At 37.2% G+C, this 18,113-nt stretch overlaps 3 protein-coding genes across 6 annotated transcripts in view; 2 read left to right on the top strand and 1 right to left on the bottom strand.

Moving 5' to 3' along the window:
• LOC137405176 (ankyrin repeat domain-containing protein 50-like) overlaps positions 1-1,693 on the top strand; it is a 32,653-nt gene extending 30,960 nt beyond the window's left edge. Inside the window, exons 13-15 of the mRNA XM_068091404.1 lie at positions 770-932; positions 1,185-1,377; positions 1,570-1,693. Of these exons, the coding sequence (XP_067947505.1) occupies positions 770-932; positions 1,185-1,377; positions 1,570-1,693 (480 nt within the window). The remainder of the gene's footprint in view (positions 1-769; positions 933-1,184; positions 1,378-1,569) is intronic.
• Positions 1,694-2,431: 738 nt separating this feature from the next.
• Positions 2,432-3,846, top strand: LOC137403509 (uncharacterized). Its single transcript, XM_068089446.1, has 3 exons — positions 2,432-2,533; positions 2,733-2,827; positions 3,383-3,846. The coding sequence occupies exons 1-3, from the start codon at positions 2,474-2,476 to the stop codon at positions 3,684-3,686; spliced, it is 459 nt and encodes a 152-aa protein (XP_067945547.1). The 5' UTR covers positions 2,432-2,473; the 3' UTR covers positions 3,687-3,846.
• An 830-nt stretch (positions 3,847-4,676) lies between these two features.
• Positions 4,677-17,958, bottom strand: LOC137403508 (far upstream element-binding protein 3-like). 4 transcript variants are annotated; one of them, XM_068089442.1, is made up of 15 exons: positions 17,810-17,958; positions 17,448-17,664; positions 15,326-15,541; positions 14,927-15,145; positions 14,674-14,838; positions 14,431-14,552; positions 12,448-12,648; positions 12,309-12,329; positions 11,996-12,170; positions 10,310-10,513; positions 9,896-10,111; positions 8,501-8,542; positions 7,019-7,213; positions 5,522-5,682; positions 4,677-4,935 (listed from the first exon to the last, which is right to left on the bottom strand). In XM_068089442.1, exons 1-14 carry the CDS (start codon positions 17,861-17,863, stop codon positions 5,552-5,554), a joined length of 2,178 nt encoding a protein of 725 aa, XP_067945543.1. In that variant the 5' UTR covers positions 17,864-17,958; the 3' UTR covers positions 4,677-4,935; positions 5,522-5,551. The 4 variants fall into 4 exon arrangements, with proteins under 4 accessions (XP_067945543.1, XP_067945545.1, XP_067945544.1 ...); XM_068089444.1 differs by lacking the exon at positions 8,501-8,542; XM_068089443.1 differs by lacking the exon at positions 12,309-12,329.
• Positions 17,959-18,113: the final 155 nt, after the last annotated feature.

Below are 18,113 nucleotides of genomic sequence, written 5' to 3'. Positions count from 1 at the left end.
AATAGTTCAATAATAAAAATAGAACCAAAATTCAATGTAGCCACACTGTTTTCAGTTGTTAGTTATTTTCCAATGGCTCATTCATTGAGAAACTCAGTTGACAGTCAGGAATGAAAAATAACACATCTCAAGCAAATAAATTAGGTTATTGGGTAAATGTGCCGATCATAAATTTTGGAATACAACGGATGCAGTAAGTTTTTTATTCTGTATTTTCTTGTTGTATAAACCAATGTCCTGAAGTTGTGGTACAAGTGATGTATCACTTGATTCATTAGTACAGGATGATACACTTTTGTTTTTGCTTGGTAGATCTAAACAGCCTTATTGGCCCTATTATCATCTAACAAATCTCCATTATATCGCACCTTGATACAACATTGCGCCTACCAATCAGACAACTCTTGAGCTTTTATTCTGCATTTTTTCCAAAATGTATAGATTAGCATGAGGACTAGCAGTTTCACCATCTGTCATTATTTTCTACATCATAAGTGACAACGAAACAAATGTTAACATGTTACACAACTTCAGTTTACATGAGTTCATTTTTATATGGTAATTATTTTCGCCAATATTAGACCCTTGAGCATAACTTTTGCAGCTGTCCGTAGCACATTAATCACCGAGTTTGCTAAATACATCTTAGGAATCATCTCAATGTATCTTGGAAAATAGAATCAAATCCTTTTAAATGGTAGCTCACTTGATGATAGCTTTTGTAAAACCAACCCAGTAGCTTGTTTCCGATACTTTTTCATTTTGACAGGTTCAGAGAAGGAAAAAGATAGGGAACAACAGGAAAGGAGGCAGTTTATTGTCCACTAGCACACCAGTGACTGCCTTTGCTAAAGAAAGGATAGCTAAAAATTGGCTGTTTGATGATGATTTAACTTCTGACAGTTTGAAAGAAGCTAATACAGAACAGCATGGTTTGTGAGAGTGAACCTTATTATACAAATAGAGTGGCCGACTTCCTTAAAAACATAGTAGCTTGCGGAAAGAAATTTTATACATTAAAGGGCCCGAATGTAGGTTATCTTGTCACCTAAAAAGGTTTTACACACCTAATAAATTTTCTTAATAGTTCCAATTAAGGAAAGCCAATCTACACTGTTGGCACGACAGCTTTACAGTATGTAAAAACTACTTACTTAGTCACCCTTATCTACTGTCATTGATAGAGCCAGAGATAATCTTTGACATTATTCCACGCTCTCCAACACCAACAATGCATGACTTTGGTAACCCTGGAGAAGGTGCTGAGCAAGAAGACACAGATGATAAGACGTTACACAACCAAACAAAGAGTGCCAAGAGGAGGTGGGGCAAAGCTAAAGTTGATGGTAAATTTAGAGACGAGTTGGAGCGCCAAAGGTACGGCATAATTGTACGATAAAGGCAGTTTTTGTCTCACTTTTCTTGCAACCATCCACTTGTTTGACATCATTTATTCAAGTTGACTCTAATGATATCAAATGGATACAGGCATGCATTTGTTTGGCCTGATAAAAACTACAGGAATTAGTGGCTTTCAACTTCAGTTACTTGTCTTTTTTGATCCTGCAGATTAGCGGAAGAACGAAAACGTAAGGCTATGAAAATGAAACTTGCTCGCGCTCAACACAGAAACCCCAAACTAGAACAGACAGAGGCAGGCAGAAATCTTCATTTCAATGAAAGTGAGCAATAACTATGAAAATTATAAGCATTTTGATTAAATAGATTGATGGTAGGTACCTGGCGAATCATGCTACATATGTTAAAATTTTCATACAATACTCGACTATTTGACAGGTAGGAAGTTCAATACATGAGCAAAGCGAGATGTATTCCCCGAAACATATACAGATATTTTTAGTCTTGAAAAATGCTGTATCCAAGATCAACTCAAGTTTGTTATAATTCTTTTATCAATACGCAGTCTTGAAATTGTAGTATTATCTTCAAAAATTTCCTACACCAATACATTCACAGCCGAGCAGAAATGCAAGCTTTTGAATGCTGGACCAGAAAAGGGGAGCAATTAGTAACGCCTTCACCATCCAATAACACTCACAACTTGAAAACACCATTAGCCATATCCTTGATGCAAATTTTACCTCGTTTCACAATTTTAACCTCACATATTCAGAATACATCGACCCTTTTACTTCGAGCTTTACTGTATCACATTTCGGAATAAACTGACAAATAAATCTTTTGCAGATGATTGGCTTGCTCAATATTGCATCTTCAGCAAAAGTATCTTGGCGATGTACCAAGAGGTCTTTCAAACGGTTGGTATACACTATTTGTACTTTTTATGTTGGTATATATTGCTTGTACTTTTTATATTTGCTGTGTCAATTAAGTGCTGGAACGAGCTTGCTCAAAGATTATCAGTACGTATATACATTTACTAAAACAGTTACTCGGTAGCGCCGATGAACTTCCTATTGGCTCCAACAAGCTCAGTATAACAGAAACATTGATGGCTTTAAGCAGTGTGAACAAGGAGTTGGGCACTGAGGAAGGTCATTACTTGATAAGGGTGAGTTTCATACGCAATAGTGACTTGCGTAAAAGCACCTTTGTGGTATAACCAACATATTTTTCAAGTTTTGCATATTTAGAAAGATTATATATTTATGTAGCTTCTGGTGAACAAAAGACAGAAGTCAACAAAATAATTGCTACTAGAACATGCTTGCACGTCTGGTTGGAGATAACTACTGCTTCTTTTTCAATAGATATGCGAGCTTCTTGGGTGTGATCTTACACATGGATGCGACCTCCGGAGCTTTGCTGTAATAGCTGCATTATCACATAAAATCACTGCTCTAGAGTAAGTACACTACTATAAAATGTTGAAATTACTACGCTGAAAGTAATTCTATGCATTTTGTCCGGCATGGGTTTCTATATGAACATGACGCTCCACAGGACAACCGAACAAAACATGTCTCAGGATCTATGCATGCATCATAAAACAAGATGAAGAACATCAATTTTCACACACCATCGGGTTAGCTACTGCTTCAATAGAAATATTCTTGAAAACATGTGAACGCTTTTTTATCACATCAAGTGTTGACTGAAGGATATTAAGTTCGACTCCAATACCGACTGAGTTACGATAAGATCACAAATCAAGGTGTCAATGAAAACCTAAAAAACCTAAAACTAAGACAATGCAAAATAAGTGCACAATGAAGCATTTTTTTCAAATATAAATTAGCTTTTAATAACTACATTATTATCATGCTTTTGTTCATATATACCACTAGATAGGCTGTGATAAATTTGCGAGTTTTTTGATAAGACATGAACCAAAGCTTTGCAAAACTTTTGGCAGCTGTGTTGTCGGATTGGTAAAAAAACTCAGTTTGAAATGTTTCAGCAATTTCACTAGACGCATGTACAAGCAAATGGACATGAAAGGAATGGAAACGAACACACAGTTTTGCAAAAACCTCTGGGAAGCTTGCCGAGATGCTGATACAAACCTCATGTCAAGGGAAAAGCTAATGATCGAGCTTAAGGCAGGTGGAGTGAGTCCTGAGCATGAGCTTTATGTTCAAGAGGCGCTTACTCAAACGGACAAAACATTGGACTTTCTGGACTTCCTGACTTACATACCCTTATTCATCTTGACACACAAGTCTATTATTCAAAATCCACTAGATGATGAAAGATGCAAATAAGACAAGCGTTAATATATTTCAGTGATAGTACAATGGAAGTATTGCTTACACGTTTCATTGTACGCATATGCACTATTGTCATTTTTACAATTTAGCGATTATGACTTTTGGAGACCAATTATGGTATGAAATGACAAGTATATAACCTCCCATACTCTTATCTATTTTGTGCAAATATTTATTTTGAGACAATTAAGGACAAAAATATCTACAATTACGTACAATCAAGAAAGCAATAAAATGTATAAAACTAACACAATTCGAATAAGCAAATGGACAGTAATAAAAATCATGCAATATTTAGCGATTCTGGTGGCGTTCAACAAAGACCAAAGGAAACAAGATTGGTAGAAACTGAAGACGTGTTGATGATATATCGGTTGCATAATAAGCCAGAGACATGACAGCAGTAATGTTGAGAGAGAGACCAAAGAATGCAGCAAATAATTCCTATATCAACGCATTTTATACAGAGCTAAGACAAATGCCAGCGCATGAAGTGGATGCTTACCACAACTAGCTAGAGAAGGTATTTTAAAGTCGAATCTCCACTCGAATAAAACTCCAAACGAATAAGACAAGCCTACAGCGAGCAACAGTGAATTTTTCTATGACAACCTTATGCCCTAAACAAGTATGTAGATGCTATATGGAAACAACATGGATGTTCCTATTATATACTAAACCCAGTAGTGTATTCATTGTATATGCGAATGTGGATGGATACAAGCATGCGGATTGACACATGATAATTGAGCTCAAATGTTGCGGCGAGCGTACTTACAAGCTATACCCACTAGCACGAGGGACACCCTCCATAGCTCCTGCCCGTCTGACACTGAGCACAGGTGATACACCCTGCTTAGAGCATAACTATGCATTTGCATATATAGCATTTCACCATGTACAAGACAGTGTTACCGTATTTCATGCTAAGATTTAATTAGACAATGCATGTAGATTGTAAGAGAACCATCAGACAATGGAAAGTTTGAAGTAGTACAAGCATCTATATATATGTATATGTACAATGTAATGCAGTCAACTATGAGAAGTACACAGCCTAGCAAATCAATGATCATAAAAGGTACGAGGTGAACAGGAAATGGAGGTGTCGCATACAGAAACGTATCATCAACATGTCATGGAAAGATTATTATGCAACCAGGATATATCAAATTTGTACAGTTTCAGCCTTAGACTAGCATACGTATGTACAATCCATCTTTCACACGAACATCAAATAAATCTGCAACAGAGAATACAAAAACACATGCTATAGTACAAGGGGCAATGGGCCAGCCTAAAAGTAGGACAGTTAAGGGCCATGGGCTGCACCTACCGTGATAATTCTTGAGACCTACAAAGAACTACATGATTAGATAATGCTAGACCAGTCTTAGCAACAAAGAGCATCATTAGTGTGAGGATTGTGCTCTCACTGCAAACATGACAAGCAAAAGAAGGCTCTAGTTGTTGAAACTGCTCCATTTCAATGCATAAATTCATGCATGTCAGCGAGGTTTACACTATAATAAAATGCATTCATCCACAGCCACCCACATAGTTTACATAAATTGCACCGATTCTGACATACTAGTGCTAAGGATAACCAAACGATTGACTTTGAAAATATATATAATGGGCCAATTAATGGCTCAGGTTATTTTGCCAAACCTATTTCAATTCGGAGTTGGTGTTTTGCATGCCTGCATTTTACCAAGCTAAACCTGTCTGACATATTTGATATCCAAAACAAGGCGTGCAACATTTGCGAAAACTCTACACAAACATTTCATCATGTTCAAGTGATTGTGGAAAAACTTGATACATACCTGTTCACTGAAGAAATGGTATGGATGGCATTACTGAGCAGGTGCCTGTCCACCCTGCGCTTGCTTTAATATAGCCTCAGCCTGGTCATGCCAGCCCATTTGCCTATAGTACGCTGCCCATTGCTCAGAGTAATCGGCTTGCCCAGTTGCTGGGTTTATCTCTGCAATACATCCACATTTTCCTGTGACAAGGATTAACGTGCTAACAAAAAGGGTCTCAGGTAACCACAGGGACTGCTAACAATATGAAAAAAAAGTGGTGAACAAAAATTTGAAACACAAAAACCTAAAACTATATACTAGAAATTCCCCTGTCATACAGCCCACGACCAAAGTGATATTAGAAAAAGAAAGAGTACTGCTGGTTGAGAAATGCAATATTAGCAGTCAAATGGCACTGCAGTGCAATAGGAGAACTGCAATGGTAGCTGTAATGTACTGGGTGTTATTATGTACAACAAACAGCAATGATGAAAGGAAAAGATTATATGTTTATATCTCTCCCCTGCAATAGGAGAAATGCAATATTAGAAGTAAAATGACAAGCTGCTGCGTTTGAAAGTTGGTTGTGCTGAATGTAGAATGGTTTTGACAGCGATCTGTAACAGAAAGCGAGCATCAGCATCCACATGTCTGGAAGTTTCCTGCAAACTGGAGAAAAATAAAAAAATGTTCTCGTCATAAAGGGGCATTGTAGTTCGGCCCTAGCGTGTACATAAGATGTAAAGAATTTTGGCTAACGTTCTAAATAATTTAATGAAACCTTCGGTAATTGGACAAAAAAAACATAGGCTGATAAACTGTGTACCACAATTTTGTACCTGTAAATCGGTCAACGTCTCAAACGGTCTACGTTTATTACAAAAACCTTCGGATAAATAAATTCGAATGATTATTCTTATAATTGATCCTTATAATAATTTTATAAAATCGAATAATTATTCTTATAATTAAATATTTTTGCAAGATATTAAAAACGGCAAAATATTAGAAACCTTCGGCAATTGGACAATGCCAGACTGGTGAAATGTGCACGTTTTTCTCATGAAATACGCACGACTTAATGATTCTAATCTCGGTCACACAGCTTTATCGGCGTTTCGTTGGCCGGTCTTAATTTTGATTAAAAAGGCTTGTCAGGTTGTAATAGTGATTTTAGGCCAAATTAATCTGTCTAGTTATGTATTATCCGATCAGATGGGTAAGGTGTAGAATATTGTCTAAAAATTTCAAAGACTTGGTAACATATCTAAATAGGTTTACATGTGTTTTGTATCATTATTATACTTAAACGACTCCATTGAAAAATGGTTAAATTTGTTGATGAGATTTCGGTACAAGGGTTTGTGACGGTGTTGATGAATAATTTTCACGAGTTGTGTGCACACATGCATTTATCATAAAGCTCCCAAACAATCGCTTCGCTCGTGGGACTATTGCATCACTCATGACTCCTAATCAGCACTCTATGTAGCAGGTCTAAAACTTTATGCTTACTTGGCTGACCAGCGGCTGGCTGAGCTGCTGCAGGAGCCGCCGCTGCAGCTGATGCTGCGGGTGCAGAGGAAGCTGCTGGCTGTGCTCCCTGGCCAGGCTGACCTTGCTGCTGTCCTCCAGTGGCCTGATATTGTCCATAATAGCCGGCGTAATAGGCCTGCCATGCTGGGTCTGTGCCTTGTGCTTGTTCTCCTCCTAAACACAATACATGCATCGCTCCAATCATTTATTCAGTACTGTGATACTTGTAGAGTTTGTTGTACTAGTAGATTCCAGCATCAACGCACAGGTAATTACTGAACTGGCAGAAATGGTTACTGCATATACTTACATGTATGTATACATTGATCTTATGTACAAGTCGATCTTATGTACAAGTCGATCTTATGTACAAGTCGATCTTATGTACAAGTCGATCTTATGTACAAGTCGATCTTATGTACAAGTCGATCTTATGTACAAGTCGATCTTATGTACAAGTCGATCTTATGTACAAGTCGATCTTATGTACAAGTCGATCTTATGTACAAGTCGATCTTATGTACAAGTCGATCTTATTTACAAGTCAATCTTATGTACAAGTCGATAAGGAGTTGTAAGACAAAAAGTTGCACCATTATATGTATTTTTCATGTTATATCTCATGTCTCTTATCTCATGTCTCTCATTATATTGACTAAATTGATTTCTGCTATTCGGAATAAAGAAATCTTTGAAAATTTCAAGTTTCTTCACTCCATAGAATAGAGTTCTTCGACATGTCTTTGAACAAGGTTAGGGATGACTCCTTACAGTATTATTTATGCAATTACTGCACACTAGAATTCGAGCTAAGCATTGTCTGTTTTCCATTATTGTTTTCAATTTCAAGCCACTCTGTGACTAATAAATAAACTAACAAAAATATATATTTATTTATAAAACGAGGTCTATATAAATATACAGGTGTTAAACATTATTCATAATTTACAGGTATAAAATTTGCTCAACGTTGTTCCAAATGTATTACTCGTTAACTCGCGGATTTTGATCGTAGCTAAGCTAACAACGAGAGTTATCGCGCCTTGGAAATTTACCCATTCTATGTACAGTTAGTTGTGAGTTATAGAAAAAATTTATGATTAGTTATGAAGAAAAATTTCTAGCTAATCAGAAAAACTTACAAATATGCCTCAATGACATTTCTGGCAATAGTTACAACCAAAATACCAAACCCATATTGACACCTACCTAAACCGAATATGGCGACTTAGAATTTTATTGATCTTTTATTGAATTTTATTGATCGCGAACAATTTTTTCCCACTCCACAAGTGAATATAGATATTCATAAGAGGCAAGACTGAAAGACTGCGAAAATAAAATAAAAACATTATTTCTTATGTTTCAAAGTTTTTATTAACTTTCTATTTCGGCAATTTGAATCATTATGTTCAAATAAAAATGCACTTTTTAGATAGACAGACTAAAGTTATCATTCACCTTCGATAGGATCATATTGATTCTCAGAGCTGTCTTTGAAGTCTGAAAAGTCAAGAACAGAATCATTGTACATATTTTTTATTAATTGAAACATGTTTATGACAAGTACTTTGAGATATATTGGCATGTAGATTTGATGTTTTGGTTTGAAGGATGATACTTGCGAAGAAGAGTTCGAAAATAGAGTTTCATGATTTTTATGTTCATAACGAACTGTTACATATAAAAATATTATTTATAGCTTTGTATTGTATGTAGCCAAACAATAATTTTTAGCTAAATTACTTATGTTTTTACCATTTTTATTGTGAAATTCTAATTTTCTTTTTAGCAAGTAAAGGTTTTTGAAAATCAGAAATTTTCTAACACTACCTTCTTTGAGACACATGTAAGTCATGTATGTCTACATGTAAGTATTATGAAGTCTTTATCTGAATTTCATGCCATTTGAAAGAGAGACTTGGCTGGTTATTTTGAAAATTGAATGGGTAACTCATCTCAATTTAGTTTCTTGTAGCAGTTAAAGTTAAATTACAGCATTTTTCTGAGAAATGACCGGTATTCAAGGTAGATCGCGTGAATGTTAGTCAGTTGCGAATGAGTTAAATTTAAAACCGGCCAGTGAGAGTACAGCACATTACTGGCAGCTGCCTTGTTATGATTGAAAGTGGTGTCATAAGTTTGTTTACTGATAATATATACAACATTTTTACTGATATTTGATACCGATAAATCTGTGACCTAACTTCAACAAAATTTATATGATGAACCACAACTATTATAAGTGTTTGTTAAGCATTCATATTGCATCTATCATAACTGAGTTTTCTTTCCATATTCACATTCTATTCGGCAACACAACTCGGCAGCACTATTTCCATAAACATTACTCATGCGTAAGCCACCATCAAAAATTTAATCGTATTCCAGAAATTCTACTTATACATGAGTATATAGGGTAAGCCAATTTCACGGCTCCTAAGCAGACATGAAAACGCTATTTTTGTATTTGTTATAGTTCTAATTGGAAAAAATATATAATTTTTGCCTTAATGGAACAATTCCTAGACATGATGATTTGAATTGGACACACAAATGCTTTAATAAATATCTTTGGTAAAAACTAACGCATAGCTGAACTCACAGTCAGCAACACAACAGTTTCATTATGCTAAGATCTTTAAATATGGTAAAAGAGTTCCAAACGGAACAAGCAAAATGGACGACAAATACTTGAACACATTTGGCTCTTTACAAGCCTATTTGAAGGTAACTCACGATGAAGTATAAATCAACAATACAAAAGTATTGTGCAAAAAAAAATTTAATAATTACAAGGCCAGATTTTACCAAAACAACGGTGTTGTTTCATCCCATTTTCTGAAAAACACACACCTGCAGCAGGCTGTCCGGCTTGTTGTCCAGGCTGCCCTTGTTGACCAGTTTGTCCCCACTGGTTGTAGTTATAGTTGCCCCAACCTTGTGGCTGTTGCTGCTGCTGTTGAGGTGCGCCGGGAGGTCCCGCTGCACCTCCACCGCTGTTCCATCCACCTGGTGCTCCCCCGCCGCTTCCTCCTCCATAGCCTCCGCCTTGTGGCCCACCCCAGCCACCTGTAGCAAATTCACAGTAAGAATACAAACCATCCAATGGTCTACAATCGAAAAAGATGATTAATTTGAAACAGGACTTCATGGCACAATTATGTACCCTCACTTCAAGCATTGATGAATAAAGTTTAGATGTCTCAAAATCTAGTTTCTAGACAGGATAGGACACACAAGGTAAAACAAGAGAGCAGCCGTATTGACCTTGAGAGCCAGGACCACCGGGACCACCACCCTGTGCTCCTCGAGGAGGCACAGCAATCTTCTCATTGATGAGGTGCATGGCATGCTGAATCTGTTCAGGTGAACCTCGTACAGTGAACTCCTTTTCAGGGCCTTGAGGAGCATTACGGTTCAACTCAACATGAGCACCGGATACCTCACAGATATTGCGAATGTTTTCTCCACCTGTCCATCATACAATAAATTATGCTCACACCATTCAATAGATGTTATGAGTTGGCAAACCTTGGCTGACTGAATCAGAACATCAATTCCTTCCTATCCTAATGTTATACTTGGAGGGGATATTTGTGGTATGCCAAGGAGACAAGTTATTAAGCAGCATTTGTATTGAGTGGAGCTGCAGAACAATAAATATACAACTTATCCATTTTTATTCATACTATAAATTATCAAGCTATAAATTGCAGGGGTGTCTATATCACCATGCGGGTGCAAGGTAAAAAAAGCTTGAATTGTATGATATTCTTAGCTGTTATAACTTGTAACATTTTACTCTTGTAACATTTTAATCTTCATCTGAAATATTGAGAATAAAAATTAACAATTTAATAAACGGAATTGTTCTACATGAAAAAGCTGAGAAAGTGTCACTTACGTGAACAAATATATATATATTGCTGCTGCCAAAAGCTTAAAAACACACAACAGCCTCTTAAGCTTTAGCTTGATGCTGCCTTAATCCTTTGGAAGGCAGAGCGACATTATTGTCGTTTCGCGATACTGACACCAATGGGCAGAGAGCGACTATTATGTCGCCGCGCAAACGTTTTTTATATATTGATTTTTGGCTAGCTTATTGCGTTTTTCATTCAATTTTTTTTTACTAATAGTAAACTAAAATATATTGGTCTCTGTTAGCAACAAAAAAATTTGCCATTTTGAAAAAAAAAACGATCGTTTCTGCAATACTAAATGAACGAAAAATCTGAAATAAAAACGTATTTGCATAAAATGGAGATTTTTGTTTGTAGCTTGTTTATGCTTCTGTTACTGCTTTCTGAATATTTTCCCAGAATGCAACAGCTTTCTTTTACTGTCATGGCGTCCTCCAAAGGCTATAGGCAAAGCTATAGAGGAACAATAATAAGCACATTATGTCAAGACTGTGGTGTAGGCCTCTGCAAGGGCAATTGCTTTCAAAATTACTATAGCTAGAGAAACACTTATATAAGAATTGGACTTATAAATGTTTATTTGTATTTACCTGTATAATAAAAACATAATACGCGTATAAAATATCATAAATAAAAGTGTATCAATGATTTTTTTTAAATCAATTTATGAAAAATTAATCTGCCCAGGGGTCTCAAATTGCCCAAAATAACTTGCCTGCGAAAGGGTTTTTTCGAAAATGACAATTTTTATTAACATTTAACCTTTCCCGCCAATATGGCCAGATTGAACTTTTTAATTTGCCCCAAAACAGACTGCTGCAACTTTCATATAATAAACATTATACTAAATGCTACTGCTCAGTTTGTGCATACACCTGCATGAAGTTTAACAAAGCAATGTTGAATCAAATTAAACTTAAATTTGCTCCTAAACCTTATTAAACAAAAAAGAGAATTCAGACTGTATAAAGTGGCATACACCTTTCATACATAGGCTTTGAAGGACTGAAGCCAGTGAACTAACACTTACCCTTGCCAATGACGATTCCACATCGATCGGCGGGCACTCTCATGGTTGCCTGATCCTCTCCACCACCACCGCCGCCACCACCACCACCCCCACCAAACCCTCCTCTTGGTGGCCCACCAAATCCTCCTCGTCCACCCCGAGGTCCACCTCGGCTCATTCCCATACCTCCTCTCTGCTATGAACAACAAACCAAAAAAGGCTGAAATGATAAAAAATATATACATACGAGTGAAATCAGACAAGGAACATGTGAAACACAAATGAACAGTCTGAGACATCAACAAGAAACATCAGCAAAGAACAAGATGCTCACCACGATGAAAGGTCCATGAGCCTGAAACCAACAGTATAGTTGACACCAGAAGAAAGCGAGAAAATGAAGATAACTAATAGAGCAGGCAGGTAGAGAATAGACAAAGGAGGAGAGAGCGAAAAAAGAAGGAAACACTTACTTGGTTATCAGAGATGAGTTCATTTACGTGCTGGGCAGCAGCCATCACATCATCCCTTGATCCTGATATGTCACATATCCGCTGTGGACCACCAGTATCGTTCTGAAACTGTATTCTCACATTGAACTTTCCTTGAATTGTTTTGATCATATCACCTCCTTTGCCGATAATTATGCCAACAGCTTCGCGAGGAACTGGCACCTGATATGAAATACACCATAATACCAAATAAAGTTACTGACAAATAACAGTATAATATTAAATAAAGGAAATCTCTACAAGAGCAACAAGAAATACAATGTTAGTCAAAAGTGTTCTCTTTACAGACCAATATACTGGCCACTCATACTTCAGGAAATTTTTATATACAGTTGAGCTCAACATTTTGCACATGACCGCTGCTTCTATGAACTAAAAGCTGATTAAAACTGTATTAACATTCAACACTCATGCCTCTCTAGCGAAAGCAGAACATTGCAGGTTGAAAAAAAGGACTGTTTTAAGATGGCTCAAACAGTCAAGATATTTTCACAGACACATTAAACATTTCAAATATTGAATGTTTCGAGAGTGAGACTTAAATCATCTACATTTAAAACCAAGTCTTGTGAAGTTTATCGCCTTTATAGACAAATTACTTTGAAGCCAAAATCTTATAATTTGAATGTGACGCTGGTTAATGTCTTATACTCTCAACATGATTTGCTCAAAGCGATTTAATTTATGCCGATTTTAACCGCCTTTTTAAAAACTGTAGGTCACACTTTTTGTTATACTGTTCCTGGAAATTCACTTTTTACTGCTTTAGGAACCCTCGGAATGTTTTATGAAATGCATTCAAATAATTCTAACTATTTTTAAATACCCTGAAATTCGAATTTACTATGGTTGAAACAAAGTAGCACAGTAATAATTTGGATGAAAATTGTACTTTACCTTCTAGAGATATTTCGTACAAAAAAGTTTCTTACCGGTAAATAATTATCAAATTTGTAAATACAATTCATTTCAAGTACTTTGTTAATAATTGAAACACAGCTGCATTATGAATGCAGCTATTAAGACAACCATCTTTGTGGTATCCAGAACAAAATTTGATAACAGTATTCTAATGGCTATCAGTAAATGGCAACTTCTTTTATCATTGTATTATTAATTGAAAAAAATGCAATGAACGTGACAAAATGAAAATGATTGGTTCACTCTATATCTATTTATATTTTTTTCTTATATGGGTGTAATTATAGCTCGATATGAACGAGTGGCAAAGGAATAAAAGATTTATCTTTCAAAATTATTGACAACTGGTGAAAAGGTTATCCAGACAAAGAGTCCTAGTTAATATGAAATATAACATGTGTGAGATTTGATGAGATTCAGTTGATAACATTGCGGAGCTGTTTCAAACAGAATGCTAGTTTCTCAAATTTAACACCAGCCACCTGAAAGAAAACTTTTAGGGACAAGTGTGAATAAATACCGGAGACGTGGTTGCTAACACGATACATGTGCTCTAAAACAGACATTTAATGTCTAAAAACATTTATCACTGGTTAGTACTTACCTTCAAAGGCTAAACTCAATGGTTAACTAGAACACACAATTTACTTTTCACCCAATACCCAGGATAGCTCCAATAGCACTGGTTATCGGATTTGAAGAATTGGGCAGACGAGTCTGACAGCGGGTGAATTGAATAGTTGATGCATACTTTTAAACAGTTAGTTGCGGATGTTGCAGCAAAAACTTGATCGGCAGACTTTAAGGTAAATAAATTAGCTGGATTTAATGTGGACACAGCACAAAATATTGCAAAATAACTTATCAGATTTTACTCAGATCAAGTAGCTTCTAAATAACCTTTTTTCAAGACATTTAAAGCAAAGCTTATTATAATTGGTGCTGCAGAGCAGCTTGAGTCAATTCAACTACGCATCCAACAATAGAAACAGCAATTGCACAAATGAGTTCATGAGCACTAACCGACTCTGGCATCCCTCCATCAAATTGGTTAAAACCCCCTCCAGGGCCTCTGCCTGGCATGTCTTTCGAGTTCATGAGGTCCGTTACCATTCTCTTGGCCTGCTCAACCATCCCAGGGTCACCTGCAAACAAGAAACATCAAGATAAGCTAACCAATAACTTTTACATCGGTCACTTTGTGACACACTGAAAGACGAGTAACGGTTACAGGTGCTTTTAACAGAGAATCGTCGAGACAGGTACCTGTAATGCGCAATGGTTTCTCTGGAGCTGTTTGAAAAGGTCCATCCTGCACCATCATCATTTTACATCCACATTTTCCCTGAAGATGTTTTATTGTCTCACCTCCCTTACCAATGATCAAACCGACTTTGTTGGCAGGAATCAACATCTCAAAAGTGGCTTGTCCTAATGAGACAATGATCAAGGTTGAAACACAGAAATAAATCAAAAGAGTATGCTGTGCTGCGCAGAAAGCTAGACTTGCATGACTCACCGGGACCATCTGAAGACATGCCACCATTGGCAGCATGCCCTGCTTCATTTATGGTTTTGTTAATGAGGTCCTTGGCCTTTGCTATAGAGTCAGGAGTCCCATTTAAGGAAACCTGACGTTCAGATAGCGACTGGCCCGGTGGAGGGTCAGGTGCAATCTGAATACGACAGCCCGACTGAGCTTGGATCTGTGTAATACTCTCTCCTTTGCTGCCAATCACTGCAGACAAGCAAAGAGGCGTTAAAGAAAGCTAATTACAACAAAAACTTTCGCATAAAACAACACAAGTACTGACATCAATATTGTATCACATTGCAACTTTTACATTGCTGCGAGCTTGAAATGAATGTGGGTACACAGATGTAAAAGGAAATTTGAACAATGCATGGAGGTACATACCTAGACCAACCACTCGATTAGGAATTGACCATTCCTCAGATGATGACATGCCTAGCCCAGCATGTGGTCCACCAACTACAGGTACTGGTGCACCACTTGGTGCCATTGATATCGATTGATTTAGTTTTGCTGCCACCTGCTCGGCTGCCATCTTGGCTGCATCCTTGGCAGAAGTTCTTTGCTGGTCAGCTAACGCCCTCAGCTGTGCAGTGATAGCTATAAAATAGCACAGTAGAACATTTTTATTATATTATTATGTATCTTATGTGGAAGTAAAAAATTGGAACCAAATGAATAACACTATCCTGACAATTTAACCCCTTGAACACGACTTCTATTCGACCGCTACCTCAATTCGACCGCTACCTCTATTCGACCGCTACCTTTATTCGACCGCTACCTCTATTCGACCGCTACCTCTATTCGACCGCTACCTCTATTCGACCGCTACCTCTATTCGACCGCTACCTCTATTCGACCGCTACCTCTATTCGACCGCTACCTCTATACGACCGCTACTTCTATTTGCCCTCTGACAGCGCAATAAAAATCTAGCTGAGACATGGCAAGTAGGTTCTTGATGCAAGGGTTCAGGAATTTTAATTCGAACTTGGAAGTAAAAGAAAATTCTTTTCACGTGTACTAATGTAGCCTGTTTTCTTATTCAAGAGGACGGGGTATAGCAAAACCCGTCTCAACACTCTCGCTCCCAAAGGGGTCAAAGACGACAAAACCTCAGTCTTTAGCCGCAGTTTGTGGGCATATGCGTCTTGTTGGTAAGGGTGGGTAGATACCACAGACAGCTTGTTCGAGGATTATTTTTTCCTCCGTGAGTCATCTGTTTTTGAGCACAAGCCACACGGCTTGAGCATGAGGACTTACGGTATATAAATCTCAAAGCTTGTCGTCCGGTCTGTCCAGCTATAGCAATTAACATCTAGCAAATCTCGCAGAAGACTTGATCTTGGAACCTCTCGTTTACCAGGTTATAACCTAACCTATTGAACTACGCAAGAAGTAATGAATTCATTGTGCGATATGAGTCGCTACCTGGGTTGAAATACGCATGACTTACTATGAGTAATACATAATGTGAGTAACACATACGAGTAGTACAACAAATTTTTGTCAACGTTCACAAGACAAGGGCATGGTGGAAATACGATTAGGTACGCCTACTAGTTTAAAATTCATTAAAGGTTGACTTGCAATAAAATTCACATTACAGTGATTTGGTATCAAAAGATTCATCATGTCTTACTCTGTTGTGTTGTAGGTGCCAAATATGTGGAAATGTGATTACAAGCTCTTAAAAGCTAAAAAACGAACAGTTAATCGCAGCCACACAAGACCGCCGTGGTTTGGATTCTCTTTCCAAAACGGCTCAAATGTGACATAGTTGTGGGAGATGGTTTCTCTTTACACTTTCATGCAACCTTATTCGGCGAAATATTTCACAAATATACTTCACGCATTCAATAAAACCATGTCTATTGTTCTTACGCGTCTGTTTTATGGTCATTGTAATGCTGTCACTTTTAGCAGTGACATCTTATAACTTACCGTAAAAATTCTTTTAATTTTTTAACCTTACCTCGAAGGAGTACATATCATTGTCTGATAATCATGACGAGCCTGTTGGTCAGCTGTGATAATCGAAAAGTGCTGCAAAAACTATTTGCGAAGTATTGGGTCACATCAAATTACGACTTGCCGATTAGACCAAGCCGAAACAAAACTGTAAAGTAGCGAGCATCTATATTTGATACAGGGTCTTCGATAAAACCCTAAGTGCTTGTCATAGACTAGTGCTACGATAAGTTTTATATTGAGTTTTTATTGGCCTTTCAATTCGCGTGAGAACATACGTGACAAGACAATAACCAAATTTCATGACTACGTCATCGAAATAAAGAGATTCCAATCTACGGCGGCTTTTCGCTTTTGACCTTTTAAGAGCTTGTAATCACATTTCCACATATTTGGCACTTACAACACAACAGAGTAAGACATGGTGAATCTTTTGATACCAAATAACTGTAATGTGAATTTTATTGCAAGTCAACCTTCAAGGCATTTTACTTGCCACCATACCTCGTATAAAAATATAGCCCATTCTTACCATCTGGCTCTCCTGCAGACTTTTTGGCATTATGATCGTCATCACCAGCCCCACCAGGAAAAGAGCGTTTTACACCTAAAGGCATGTTGTTGGGATTACCCTTGTCAGACAAACCACTCGTAAGAGGATTCGGTGGGGTGAATGGAGCTGTTCCGTTTGCAGATGCTGGAGCACCACCTACAGATCCAGGTGTTCCACTTCCCAATTTGGCTGCAATCTGCAATTTCAACTTTTATATCATTTAGCAGCAACTTGAAAAAAATCGAAAAACAATATTTACTACACAATCAAATCGAATGACCTGTACAAGACACCGATACGTCAGACTAGCTACGGGGTTCAATACTTTAAACGATATATACCTGTCTAGCACGGGCTACAGCGTCAGTAAATGCCACGTTAGACGACTGTTCCATATCGTGATGTAATTCAAAACCTATAAAACTGAATGCGCTAGCTCGTGCTTATGTGTCAGAGAACTATAACAAAAACGTTCAGCTTTATCAACATGGCCGCCTAAAGAAAGAATATGTTATCGATGATTGGATTGGCTGAATTTATAGCCACTTCAGATGCAATTTTGAAACATAGAAGGACAACTCCATAAATACAGTTCGTACTGAATCGGCTTTTCCAAGTAAAAATTGAAAGCGCTTACGACAGCTT

This window comes from Watersipora subatra, chromosome 9 (assembly GCF_963576615.1).
Source record: "Watersipora subatra chromosome 9, tzWatSuba1.1, whole genome shotgun sequence".
Classification (NCBI taxonomy): Eukaryota; Metazoa; Bryozoa; class Gymnolaemata; order Cheilostomatida; family Watersiporidae; genus Watersipora; species Watersipora subatra.
This window is presented reverse-complemented; position numbering and strand designations above follow the sequence as displayed.